The sequence below is a fragment of the Marmota monax genome, unplaced genomic scaffold (assembly GCF_021218885.2).
Source record: "Marmota monax isolate L192 unplaced genomic scaffold, Marmota_monax_Labrador192_F-V1.1 WCK01_AAM20220418_F8-fsc00021, whole genome shotgun sequence".
NCBI lineage: Eukaryota > Metazoa > Chordata > Mammalia > Rodentia > Sciuridae > Marmota > Marmota monax.
In genome coordinates, this window is record NW_026695228.1 from 26519484 (window position 1) to 26533388 (window position 13905).

Below are 13905 nucleotides of genomic sequence, written 5' to 3' on the forward strand. Positions count from 1 at the left end.
CCATCTGAGTATATGCCAACTCACAAATGCCTACGCCAAATAACGCAACCAACCCCACCAGACCCCACTCTGGTGAGCCAAACCATCCCCTGTATGTTGTGGCTACAGTTTTAGGCGTGGGGGGAATCTTTTTTTATATAAAGAAACAACCAATGGCTGCCCGCTCTGCCCTGGCAGTCACTCCCAGCACCCACCACACGCTCACCTCGGCAGTTGCATCTGAGGGAAAGGCAGCACTGGGCGCTGAAACAGCTTCCACTATGGGAGGCGGGGCCGCCACTGCTGGCTTCGCATCTGTCTCCTCAGCAGAATCCTCCCCCTTGCTGGAGTCCCTGCCTTCAGCGCCAGTTGGCAGGCCCATGTCCTGTAACACCTGCAAGGAGGCCAGACCCAGAGTCCTAATATGGAAAGGACCAGTGTGGAACCTTCCCTGCAGGTCCTTGCAGCACCCTACAGCTGCCTGGGGCATCCTGGATCAGAAGCTGAGGGTACAGCCCGGCAACTTGCAGTTACTTTTGAGGAACCTCTAAAAGCATTCTTGTCACGTGGTACTTGGCAAATGTCTGAAAATCAAACCTTGGTGTATCCATGCCTTCCCCAGGATGCATGCTATATCTATGGGGACTGAGGTCTCTAAAGGAGCCCAGGAGAAAACTGGTTTTGCCATTCAGACGACATCAGCCACATTTACCTTAACAGCCACGTGCAGCTTGGCAGTCTTTTTGGATGGCCCAGAAGCCTCAAATGAACTTCCATCCACCTCCACAGACATAGTGAAGATAGGGGCATGGACAGGGCCCGTCTGGGAAACCAGCTTGTACTGCAGCCCTGGCTTCAGCTGGTTCAGCCGCATCAGAGCATTCATAGCTTGGGGAGGCTCAGCCTTCTCCTCTGAGGAGAGAACACCAAGATAGTTTGGAATGAGACACCAAAATGCCTCTGTCAGAGAAAGCCCAGGTGAGGACGCTGAAGTCTCAGTGAGTGCTGCACTGCCAGACAGTTTGGCCTGTGCTTCTCCCACAGCCACCCGCAGATGCACATCCACCCCCATGTGTTCCAGTCATCTGTGAGAGTGTTAGGGATCAAAACTGAAGCCTCGAACATGGTCAGGCAAGGGCTCTCCACTGAGCTATAACCCCAGTCTAATTTTTTAAAGGACTTAAAAATCACATTCAAGAAAAATGAAGGTCAGCGCAGTGGTGCACACTCATAATCCCAGCTGCTGAGGAAGCTGAGGCAGGAGGATTGAGAGTTCAAAGTCAGCCTCAGCAACTTAACGAGGTCCTTAGCAACTTAGTGAGACCCTGTCTCAATAAAATATGAATAAGATCTGGGGATGCGGCTTAGTGGTTGAGAGCCCCTGGGTTCAATCCCCCATACCAAAACAAAACAAAATAAAAAATTTAAAAAAAGAAAAAAAAAATCAAGTTGCTGGGTGTGGTGGTGTACAACTGTAATTCTAGCAAGCTGGAAGGCTAAGGCAGAAGGATAGCAAGTTTGAAGCAAGCCTCAGCAATTTATATGGCCCTCACCAACCCAGGAGACCTTGTCTCAAAAAAAAAAAAGGAAAGCAAAATTCAGTGCTGGGGCCAACCAAATTGAAGGAGGACTAAAACAACAACACCAACAAGACATATGCCTGTACCTTTCTTTTGAATCTTCTTCTTCTTCTTGCTGGGAGATTTTTCCTCACCATCCTCTTCCATTGGGCGTTTCATGGGTGTAATGGCATAAGTAGTGCTGGGGGGGATTTGAACTGAAACAGGAAAATAGGGTGGAAGGGCTATAGGTGGCCTCTCTGAAGAGCCTAGTTACCCAATGCCTGTGTATGCTTACCGGTGTAATCCACTGGATTCTCATTCTTTGGTTTCTTGGGCATCTTGGAAGGCAAGGGGTCCATTCCGAGTACTTTATGAAGCTGGCCAAACGCAGCAAGTCGTAGTGCATGCTGGAGAAGGGGAAGAAGAGTCTGACCTGGCTGCCCTGTGCTCACAGCTATAGCATATGTTGCTCACTAATGTCTTCTGAGATGGAGCAGGAGCTAGGTAACTACTAATGATGTCCCCTACATAAAGGAGGGGTCCCCCAACAGCCAGGGCAGGGCCTGACCGACTGCTTCAGCCCAGCCTTGCTGTGGGGGAAGGCCAGCCAGTGACCACCCCCCTTAAAGAAGAATACAGGAGACCCCAACCTGGGCACTGGTTGCCACACGGAGCCAGGTGGTGGGCCTGCACAGGGGAAGGACCCCTGGAGCAATCTGTATAGCAAACATGTCTCCCCGCTGCACTCTATATGCCAACAGGGCACTCAGGCAGACTGAGGGGCAGACAACAACCACGCATGGCGCCAAGGGGAAAGAAGAATCCCAGATTGGGGCGCCCTGTATCAAAATTCATGCCTTGCCTTCAGTTCACAACCTGAACCTATGATCCAGGGGCTGCCCTGTGAATACTCAGTAATGAAACTGGGAGCCAGTGAGTGCAAACTGGGTACGGGCTCACGTTGGCAATGGCGACAACTATACCTGCGCACTCTGTGTGATATCTTCCCGTTGCTGTCTGTCTAGATGCCCAATAGCATCAGTGGCTTCTTTTTCACAAGGGTCATAAATGCCAGAACCATCTGAAGGCAGGAAACAAGGAAGATATGCAGAGGATTATCTTTTAGCATCTCAGAAGAGTTGTGCTGGCTGAGGGGACCAGGTGCGTTACTCCCCCGCGCCCCATCCACACCCAGCTCTGGAAAACACGCCGAGCTCGGTGACCCACTCGGCATCCAGCCCTTGACAAAAATAATCCACATATGTCTCAGAGCAAGAAAGTCATGTGGGAGTGGGTCACCACTGCCCCCGGATCCGCCCTTTGAATCACAGCTGCGGACCCGGCACAGGGCTGGATATGATGGTGCAAGAGGGTAATCACATGCTTCGGCCCTAGCGGGGTACACGGAGCTGCTGCTGCTGCTGCTGCTGCTGCTGCTGCTGCCCTAACCCAGTCAGTGGACCAGCGAGGAGGTGGCCAAAGGCCCTTGATCCCTGTCCTTTCCCTGCAACTTGCAAACCACAAGGCCCCAACCTGGCATCACGATGCCGGACGCCAAGCACTCCAGCACTCTCCTCAGGGCCTCGCCGGCACCCATGGGCCGATTGGCTGTTCCAATGGACTTCTCACACAGGAGCTCCAGGGGCTGAAAGGAAAGAGTGAAAGTGAGTAACAGGTTTTGGGATGGGCCTGGCTAAGTCCAAAGCAAGGCAATATCACTGGGTGAGTGGGACAGGGGTGGGGAGTATTAGCATCACAGCCATCCAGTTATGTCAAAGCCAAAGGTGAGACCTGGGGCAGGATTCAGTACACTATTTTCGTTCTTTTTTTTTCCCCCACAGAGACATACTCAAGGGAGAATGGGTACCACCTTGAGAGCAAGAAGCTTTCAAGATAAAGCAAAGAATAATCTTTCAAGGGACAATGCAGGCTACCTCCAAAGGGACAAGCTCCTTTTTCTCTTTCTTGGGAGATCCTGGGAATGGAACCCAGGGCCCTTGCATATGCGTAGCAAGTGCTCTATCACTGAGCCATATCACCAGGTTTGCCCAAGAAATCTTTTTGGCTGTATATACCAATATACAATATTGAGCATATAAGTAGGTACATAAAAACACCCAAAGGAAATAGGCAGCTGGCTAGGAATGGTTCAAAAGCTTTAGTTTGCTGATTATCCAAGAGGATCTGCAAATGCTTCTTATGAAACAAGTCACATTGTACAGGCTGGCCTGCCTTTTCCCCTAGGCTAAGCCTGAACATCCCCCATGGAGGATCCTTATCTAGCTCTTAGGCCCCAACCCAGAGTCTGGACAACAGTAACTGCCCAACAAGAAACAGTGAAGGGACATGATAGCCACACCTTGAAAGGCCATACATGCCCAATATCACCCAGTATTCCTGAAATAGGAGACAGCCTCTGCTATATACAACCCTCTGGTCATGGCTACGGGTGCCTTACCCATCCTCTGAGGGGGCCCCAGGTGGGTACACGAGTACACAGATCCCTCAGAACTCGGATGACAATGACACATGACTTCAGCCCATTGGCTCTTGCCTAAAGAAGAAAGGACAGATTCTTTACATGAAAGCACTTCCCTAGAAACAAGACCAACATGGACAACACAAGTTTCATGGTGCTGCTTTGCCAAGGGTAAACGGTTAAGTGTGCACAACCACCAAGTTATGTGGTCAGCAGTGACTTCACCGGGTGTATGACACTGCTGTTACTCTTAACACAAAGCAGCAGCAGCCCACCTGCTTGGTCACAAGGCTCCTCAGGGGTGTCAAATTTGTTTACGTGCTCTGTGTTAGCAGCTGCACGGCCATGGCCACAGGTGCTAAGATCAGCACGGCTATCGTCAATGTTACAGAAACTTTATGGTAAAAGTTAGCCAAGTTAAAACTTAGGAATTCTCTACCAAAAGACAAAGAGAAGAACAAAATGCAAACCTGGAACCATTTGGCGTGTCGGAGGGACGCCAAGGCAGCAAGGCATTTCTGCCTGTCCAGAACATCCGGGGGATCGTTGACTGATAGCGTTTCTATTCATGGATGGAATAAGAAGACAAGGTACAGTTTGACCAAGGGGTTTCTGTCAGGTGGAAAGGGGATATGGCAGCTTCCTAAAGGGCAGCTGAGTCTCCCAGAATCTGAATTCATCTCCACCCTTGACCAGGGAAGGAGAAGCTAGAGTGCAATGAACTCTGCCCTGAGAGGAAATCAGAAAAATTGGAGGCCCCCTCCAAAAACAAAAAACAAAAAACAAAAAAAAACCAAAAAAACCAAAAAACAACAACAAAAAAAACAAAAAACAAAAAAATAAAATTAGAAGTGGGAAGTTATTCTAAAAGGAATAATCCATGGGGAAGGGAGGAAAGATAGGTGCATCCTATCTTCTAATAGACTATTCCCTTGCTTCCTCCCCATAAATTCTCTAAACTAGAATTTTCAATAGAAAAAAAAACGACAAAAAAGGTGGGGGAGGGGAAATAAACTCCCGCTCAGCTTCCCACAACAGCCATCCCAAGGCATCTGTGGCAAAGGGGACCACCTCCGCCCACTAGGCGGGACTGCCCTAGCCCCAGCCCTTGACAGAGAGAGTCCTGTTGGTCAAAGGTCCAGCGTCCCTAAATGGATAAGCTAGAAGGGCTTTTGCTTTTCAGCTTCAGATAATGAGAGCCAAAGGTAAATAACATAACTGCAAAAAGGGTGCCATGTCACTCTATGCTGCAACAGAGCCGGAGTGTGTATCTATTCTGCCATCTATCTGGGACTTGAATAAAGTCTGAGACAGTCATGGGAGAGGCCCAGGGAAGACAATGAATTGTGGACACAGAATCAGTGTCCTATGTGCAAAGATTCAGTTGGAAAGGCTTGCAACAGTTTACAATGTTGCAATGGGCCCTTGATGTCTCAGACATTTGACCAGACAGAAGTACCAATGGCAGAGGACAAAGGAAGCAGCCCTCAGTTCTGCTGCAACACAAACTGACCTAACAATTCCAATGTGACATTCATGCACAAGCCATCTGTTTGTCATTAACAACTGCAAAATTGTAAGATTACCAGGGACCCATTTTTCCAAGGCCAGAGAATGGCTCAACAGGGAGACAAGTTTAATGCTTATATGAAAGAAGATTCAAGGATTAAGAAAAACAATGGTGCAATTCCCTATGAAAAGTGCTACTCACTTTTAGTGCCACCAAATGGACAAACTCCCAGTGATCAAAGCCAATAGGAGATATGACCTCAAGAGTAAAGGTGGACAAATCTACACCTGTACCCTCTAATCAAAGCAGTCTAAAACTGAATAGCACATTTGAACAGTGAGGGAACACCAAGTTTTCAATGTCCTGCCAGCCTGCTTCAGCTTCCCTACCTCCAGCTAATACTTTTTCCATTTCTTCTCTGACAACAGGGGATGTCAGGTGGATGGTCAGGGACAATGGAGGTTCTTTTGTATTTTTTATCACAATTGCAGCATCATCCACAGATTGGAGTATTTCGTACTTGTCTTCTGTTACAGCCTGAAATAGAAAATGCAAATTTCAAAACACTCTCCCCAGAGCAACCAACAGTTCTAGTCGACTCTGCCAGTTTCTGTAACAGAAGCCAGCTTTTCAGGGTGTAATATGCCAGGTAAGCCTCCATCTAGCCTGTCCCTTAGCTGGCTCAGCCCTGGGGAATTTTCTTGCTATTCTGAAGGAGTCGTCACTAATTCCATAGGCAAGAGAAATCATTTCTACTAACTTCATGATGCAATGTGTACCAGACACAATGGCACACACCTGTAATCTCAGTGACTTGGGAGAATGAGGCAGAAAGATCCCAAGTTGGAGATCAGCCTGGGTAACTTAGTGAGACCCTGTCTTAAAAATAAAAAGGGCTGAGGACATAGCTCAGTGGTAAAGTGCTCAGGATTCAATTGCTAGTATCAAAAAGAAAAAGCACTGAGGGCTGAGAACAGTGGCAAAAGTCCAAGCTACTATGGAGGATGAGGCAAGAGAATCACATGAACCCAGGAGTTCAAAGATAGTGTAGTCAACATAGTGAAAACCCCATGAAACAAAAAATGCAACAGGGAAGAGCTTAGGATCAGGCAGGAGAACAGGACATGGGGCTGGGGATGTAGCTCAGTAGTAGAGCACTTGCCTAGCATGTACAAGGCCCTGGGTTCAATCCCCTGCACCATAAAAGACTTAAAAATATATATATTGAAGGAGAACAGAGTGTGAATCTTCCTTTTGTTACTTAGTAATCGATAACTTTGGATTAATCAATTTTTTTAAGACTGAGGTTTCTAAGCCAGGAGGTTTTTAAGGCAGAGGATCCCAAGTTCAAAGCCAACCTCAGCAACTTAGCAAGGCCCTAAGCATTCAGCAAGACCGATTTCTAAATAAAATACAAAAGGGCTGGAGGGCTAGGGCTGTAGCTCAGTGGCAGAGTGCATGCCTAACATATGTGAGGCACTGAGTTTGATTCTCAGCACCATATAAAAATAAATAAAATAAATGCATTCTGTCCATCTAAAAGTACAAAAAGAATTTTAAAAAGTGGGGGAAGCCTGGGGATGTTGCTCAGTGGTTAAGGTGATCCCTGGATCACACACACACAAAAAAAGTTGATTTGAAAAATGAACTGAACATGTCCACACCATAAGGCTGCAGGGACAGTTTGAAGTATGTGGGAAGCATAGGCAAATGGTATCCAGCTATGGCTATTTTAATGCTGCATTAAATTGCCAAACTGTGGAATACAAACCACATGAGGTTTAAAAAAAAAAAAAAAAAACTACCTCCATCAAGCACAGTGGAACAGGCCTATAACCCAGCAGCTCAGGAGGCTGAGGCAGGAGGACTACAAATTCAAAGCCAGCCACAGCAACTTAGTGAGACCATGACTCAAAACAAAAAACTAAAGCTGAGGATGTGGCTCTGGGGTTAAGCAACCCTGGATTCAATTCCTGGTATATAAACACACACAAAGTCTATATCCTATGACACGTTTGTAAGTATGTACTACAAATGAAAATCTATAAAGATGTTTACAACAATCTGATTTTTCCTTTCTTTATTATTTATAGCACTTCTGACAAAAACTCAAGCTCTTAATATTTTGGTTAAAGGAAACAAAGTAACTGTGCTGTGGAGAAAATGAAGGGACCAGAAAATCTAAATTAAGATTTATTTCCTGTAATTCCAGTCACTCAGAGGAAAGGAAGTGTACAAGTCTGCACCCAGCCTCAGCAACTTGGAAAGACCCTAAACAACTTGGTGAGATCCTATCTCAAAATAAAAACATAAAAAGGGCTGTACATGTAGCCCAATGGTAAAGTGCCCCTAGGTTCCCCAGTACCAATAAAAAGATTTATCCACTTAGGCACAATCAACCTTCTGGGCTGAATTTTTTTTTTCTTTTTGGACAGTACTGGGAATAAATCCAACGAGTTAAATCCCCAGCCCTAGGTATTTTGAGACAGGATCTTGCTAAATTGTCAAGGCTGCCCTCAAACTTGGCATCATCCTGCCTTAGCCTCTTGGATTGCTAGCATTACAGGTGTGTGCCATTGTGCTCAATTTGGGCTGAATAACTCTCAGTTGAAGGAGAGGGAAGCTGCTCTATGCATCACAGGATGTTCAGCAACATCCCTGTCCCCTATTAGGTGTGGGAGTATCCACCCCACCCCTGTTGTCTCCAGATACAACCAAATATCCCTGAGGAAAAACAATAACACTCAAATGATTAAGATAGCTCTTTTTTTTTTTTGAGTTGGGCTTTGAACTAAAAGAGTCTTGCACATGTTCAACATAAACTCTACTACCACCCAACTACAGCCCAAGCCCATACTAATTATTTTATCTTTTTTCTAAAGAGGTACTTCACCACTTTTACTTCTTATTTTAAGCAGGGTCTGCCAAGTTTCTGAGGCTGGCCTCAAACCTGTGATTCTCTTTGCCTCAGCCTCCTGAGTTGGGGGGACTGTAGGCAGGCCCTGTTTCATTATTAATTTTGGGGGGGAAGTACCAGGGATTGAACTCAGGGGCCCTCAACCAATGAGCCACATCCCCAGCCCTATTTTGTATTTTATTTAGACACAGGGTCTCACTGAGTTGCTTAGCACCTCGGTAAACTGCTGGGGCTGGCTTTGAATTCACAATCCTCCTTGTCTCTGCCTCCTGAGCCGCTGGGATTACAGGTGTGTGCCACCACACCCAGCTACCTTTTTCTTTCCTTAAATATTTTTTTTAGTTGTAGGTGGACACAATACCTTTTCATTTTATTTATTTATATGTGGTGCTAAGGATCGAACCCAGTGCCTCACATGTGCTAGGCAAGCCCTCTACTGCTGAGCTACAATCTCAGCCCCTCCATTACTTTTTTTAAAGACTCTTGCTGGATGTGGTGCACACACCTATTATCCCAACTTTGGAAGCTGACACAGGAGGATTGCAAGTTCAAGGCCAGTTGAAGCAAGTTAGTAAGACCCTGTTCCCAAGATACAATAAAGAACCCAGGGCTCAATGCCAAAGGCCATGGGTTCAATCTCCAGTGCCACATAGGGGGCAAAAAAAAAGAACGACTACAAGTTTTTCCTTTAAAAATACATCAATTTGCTACACTTAAAACTTTTTTACAGGGCTGGGGATGTGGCTCAAGCAGTAGCGTGCTTGCCTGGCATGCATGCGGCCAGGGTTCGATCCTCAGCACCACATACAAACAAAGATGTGTCTGCCAAAAACTAAAAAATAAATATTAAAAAATTCTCTTTCTCTCTCTTTAAAAAAAAAAAAAACCAACTTTTTTACACAATGGTAAAACGAATTTAAAAATCATAACTAAGGGCTGGGGTTGTGGCTCAGCGGTAGAGTGCTTGCCTAATATGTGCAAGGCCCTGGGTTTGATCCTCAGCACTACATATAAATAAAATATTGTGTCCAACCACAACTAAAAAATATGAAAAAATAAATAAATAAAATTTAAAAATCACGTCTAAAAATAAATACTATAGGGGCATCCTCTTTAGTAGGTCCTCAAGTGTTCCTAAGGTACTACACTCATTACAGATCTCAATTTTGATCTTTGTCCTGAATCCCAAACTATCAGCCCCATGTGCAAGAACAAATGATTACAAGTGAAAATGTTTTATTTTTAACAGAACAAGACTTAAGGCTCATTTTAAATTTCTTTTCTTTCCTTTTTTTGTAGCTAAATCCAGAGATCATCCTGAAGAGGCAGCATACGGCAGTGATGTACGGGTTGACCTCTTAACAATTCCCTGCCTCAGCCTACTAAATAGCAGGGATTATAGGAATGCCACCACGTTAACTTTATGCCTGCCTGCCTGCCTTTCTTTCTTCTTTCCTTCCTTCCTCTCTTTCTTTCTACTACTGGGGATTGAACTCAAGGGAGCACTCTACCTCTGAGCTACAACCCAATCCTTTCTATTTTTTTTGAAACAAGGTCTCACTAAATTGCCTAGATTGGCCTTGAACTTCTGATTTTCCTGCCTCAGCCTCCCAAATCCTTGAAGATTACAAATGTGCACCACCATGCAAGGCTACAATGTTTTCTTGTTTGTTTGTGTATGTGTGTGTGTGTGTGTGTTGCTAGGGATTGAACCCATGGCCTTGTGCATGTGACACAAGCAGTCTACCAACAGAGCTATATCCCCAGCCCCAACAATGCTTTTTTAATGGAACAAATAAATCAATGTTGAGAGGCTGGGAGTGTGGCTCAGTGGTAGCGCTCCCGTCTTGCATATGGGAGGCACTGGGTTCAATCTTCAGCACCACATAAAAATATAATAAAGGTATTGTGTCCATGTACAACAAGAAATACATTTTTAAAAAATAAGTGAATGTTTAAAAATAAAATGTCTGTCTGTAACCAGGTCTGGCTGAGGAAGGAAGATTAATTCTTGTATCATCTATCCACCCATCCAATTGAGTCTGGCTATGGATCTTGTGCAGCCTTGTACATGACAATCACTAGGTCCTTACTAGCTGGCAATGTATGGATGCCATTATCACCAGCAGGTGACTTCCTACAGACCCTCAGTTGCTCTGTGGTATTCTTTCTATTACCTACAGAGGAGGTCTCCACATGCAAGTATAAGAGGGAGTCTACATGATCCTTTTCCTTTGCCTCATGTCCTCCATTACACCCTCCTGCCTGCCCCCACCCCAGGCCATTGGTGGTGTTAACACTCACAGCGAGCTGGATGGCCAAGTTGTCAGCCACCTTGTCCAAGAGGGCAGTTGTGGGCTTCTCCTTACATAGCAGCACCAGCTCCAGATCCAAGTCTCCCTTCAGGAGAAGGCCTTTTGCCACAAGGCCAACCCTCATCACACCCCGCAGAGTCCTGGTCATATGTTCTGCCTTCTGTTCCCTGAGGGACAGACCAAAGCCTGGCTCAGTGGGAAGTGGGTATAGCCAGGACCCAGAAAGGTAGAATTTCTTAGGAAAAAGAGATGATGACCTCTACACTGACTTGTCTCACAACACAAAATCTCAAACTTACCCTGACCCTTCTTTGCTCTCATCGTCTGGGGGCACGTCCATGTTGTCAGACTCAGCATGCTCGCCACTGCCCTTCTCCTGCTCATCAATCCAATCAGACACAGCTTTGAGGGCTCGCTCAGTGTGGGACACCATGTTCTGCACTGCCTCCAGTTCCTCTTGTGTTGGATAAACTGAAGAATGCTTTGCCATCACGTGGCGATCATCATTCACAAAAATTCGCATTGGACGCTGGAAATGTGAAAACTAAGCTAAAAATGATGTAAAGAGACTAGGCAACCCACCACTTCTCATTTGAGTTGCACATTTCCAAATAGTCACATAAAAAATGACTGTATGAATACAACTGAAGGACTAGGAAGCTAGACAACTAAATTTAGCTGTTTTATCCAAGCAAAAGGAATGGGGCAATATACACCTCTATACTACAGTAGTCCCCCTTGTCCGCGGGGGGACACATTGGAAGACCCCAGTGGATGTCTAAAGCCGTCAACATGTCAAACCCAACATAATTCTGTTTTTCCTCTACATAGGTAAGTATATAAAGTTTAATTTGTAAATCAGGCAAGTAAAAGATTAACAACAATAACATAACAATTATAACAAAAACTGTAATTAAGTTCTGTGACTGTGGACTCTCTCAAAATATCTTATTGCACTGTACTCACCCTTCTTCTTCTTGTGATGAAGTGATGATGATACAATGCCTACGTGATGAGATGAAGTGAGGTGAATGACGCAGGCATTGTGACGGTGCACAATTTAAAACCTATGAATTGTTTATTTCTGGAATTTTCAATTTAATATGTTCAGACCACGATGGACCACAGGTAACTGAAACCATGGCAAGCAAAAACGCGGATAAGGGGGGACTACTGTATTTGAATTATTATGACACACATTACTTTATAATTTAAAAAGTCTAATATAAAATGGTAGTAGTCAAATGCTTTGGGGAATTACTACAAACATCTTTGTGCATAAATGAAAACAAAAACACAACTTTCTTACCATTTTTATTTCTTTTTCTGTAGTGTCTGCAAATCAAACTTTTGCTTATCTTTTCAAATTGTCACAGATTTCCTTGGTGTTATCAATACTTCAACTATCTATAAGACCAGAAAATCTTATTAGTTGCAAATATTTAATACATAGTTTCTAATTTTAGCAGTCAGATATTTGGCAGTAAGAACATGGGTGCTGCCTCACAAAGGGGCCTGTTAACACAGAAGGACACATCTTTGTTTTCAAGTATCCAGTGCTAAAGCAAGGCACTCAACTATAAATTCCCTTAAAATGAAAAGTGCTACTTTCTGGAAGTCAGGTCTGACTTCCAGCCCACACTCAGTCAGTTTTAACTCGTTTTTCTATTTTCCTTCATCATCTCTTCACATACAGTAAGCATTCTTTTTTCCTTTCTTGTGCCTTGCACACATCAGGCAAATGCTCTACTGCTGTGTCACACCCCATCCCCAAGTCTACCAACTTTTTTTTTTTAAAGAGAGAGAGAGAAAGAGAGAATTTTTTAATATTTATTTTTCAGTTTTCAGTGGACACAACATCTTTATTTTATTTTATATGGTGCTGAGGATCACCCCGTGCATGCCAGGTGAGCGCGTTACCGCTTGAGGCACATCCCCAGCCCCCCAAGTCTACCAATTTTTATAAGTACGGCTCAGTGGTAGAGCACATGCTTAGAAGCCCTGGGTTCTATCAACAGGACCAAAATATATATACAAGAATATTAACAAGCCTGCAAAAAAAAAAAAAAACAGTAAAAAGCAGAAAAGCTCATCAAAATCTTGGTGCTTAAAAAAGAAAAAAGAGCTTTAGAAGAGCTCTAGGCCTTAAATGTGCTAAAAAGAAGGAAAACAAGCACGAGAGTGAGCCAAAAGGCTTCTGTTTTATAGAAAAGCAAAGACCTTCTAAAAAACAGGCACATATGACAACTACATCAAGTGGTATTCCTTTGGGCTCAACTCTAGAGAGGTTGAGACAAACGAAAATAGACAATGTAAGTCTTCACAATAAAAGTGGCTATAATTACAATTCTGGTCTCTACTAAATAACATGCCAAGTATAACCTACTCAATTCCCGCTCTTTGTAAACAAACAGTCTGCCCATACTGAAATCTTCCAAAGAAGTAAACAACAACAGCCATCCACAGACCAGATGACTCCACTTTCCCCCTCAATCATACAAACAGCAAGCAGTTTCACGAACAAATCCTTACATAACTGACCAAATCAAGAATTTCTCATGTTGCTTCAGGACTACCTAGCAATTCGAATTACAAACATGTAAGTTTCTAAACCTTAACACCTAGGGAAAAACAGTGGGTGATACCCTCACAGAGCCAAGCAACAGGATGTAGGAGGGTTAAAGTCTTCATGAGAGGAGAGGGATAAAGGAACAGAGGGAGCATGGGGTGGGAAAAGTGGGAGACCAAGTCTGAGGCTTAGCTGCTCCCTGTGCCTGGACCCTTGGTGAGCCATTCAATCAAGTGGAAGTTCCACACAAACCTGAGCCTGAAACCCTGTGCCCTCAGCCACTAGCTGTGCCCTCTTGAACAGTTTCAGTGCAGCTTCCTCCCTACAGCTGCAGCATGGAGGTGGTCCCTTTACTCTATGCAGGGAGACTATGAAAATTACAGGAGTCAACCTACAAAAAGTATATGATAGAAATCCCTCAAAAATAATACCAACTTGGAGCTGGGGCCGTACCTCAGTGGCAGAGCGCTTGCCTAAGCATGCTGCTTATCTGTAACTACTGGGGGGGAAAAAAGACCAAATTGTACTCCCCAAAAAATCTACATTACCAGACTGATGCAGATTAAGTGATGAG

At 44.6% G+C, this 13905-nt stretch overlaps 1 protein-coding gene across 9 annotated transcripts in view; it reads right to left on the bottom strand.

The window, feature by feature from the left end:
* The window catches only part of Ilf3 (interleukin enhancer binding factor 3), a 36319-nt gene that overhangs the window by 9739 nt on the left and 12675 nt on the right, over nucleotides 1-13905 (bottom strand). For 7 of the 9 annotated variants that reach the window (XM_046436869.2, XM_046436866.2, XM_046436868.2 and 4 more), the window contains 13 exons: nucleotides 12072-12169; nucleotides 11729-11767; nucleotides 11062-11291; nucleotides 10752-10929; nucleotides 5920-6067; nucleotides 4491-4582; nucleotides 4000-4095; nucleotides 3075-3186; nucleotides 2525-2622; nucleotides 1837-1948; nucleotides 1646-1756; nucleotides 692-891; nucleotides 206-373 (listed from right to left, as the gene is read on the bottom strand). In XM_046436869.2, coding sequence (XP_046292825.1) covers nucleotides 206-373; nucleotides 692-891; nucleotides 1646-1756; nucleotides 1837-1948; nucleotides 2525-2622; nucleotides 3075-3186; nucleotides 4000-4095; nucleotides 4491-4582; nucleotides 5920-6067; nucleotides 10752-10929; nucleotides 11062-11291; nucleotides 11729-11767; nucleotides 12072-12074 — 1587 coding nt within the window. In that variant the 5' untranslated portion in view covers nucleotides 12075-12169. The remainder of the gene's footprint in view (nucleotides 1-205; nucleotides 374-691; nucleotides 892-1645; nucleotides 1757-1836; nucleotides 1949-2524; nucleotides 2623-3074; nucleotides 3187-3999; nucleotides 4096-4490; nucleotides 4583-5919; nucleotides 6068-10751; nucleotides 10930-11061; nucleotides 11292-11728; nucleotides 11768-12071; nucleotides 12170-13905) is intronic. The other 2 variants (XM_046436867.2, XM_058576763.1) reach the window with 1 other exon arrangement.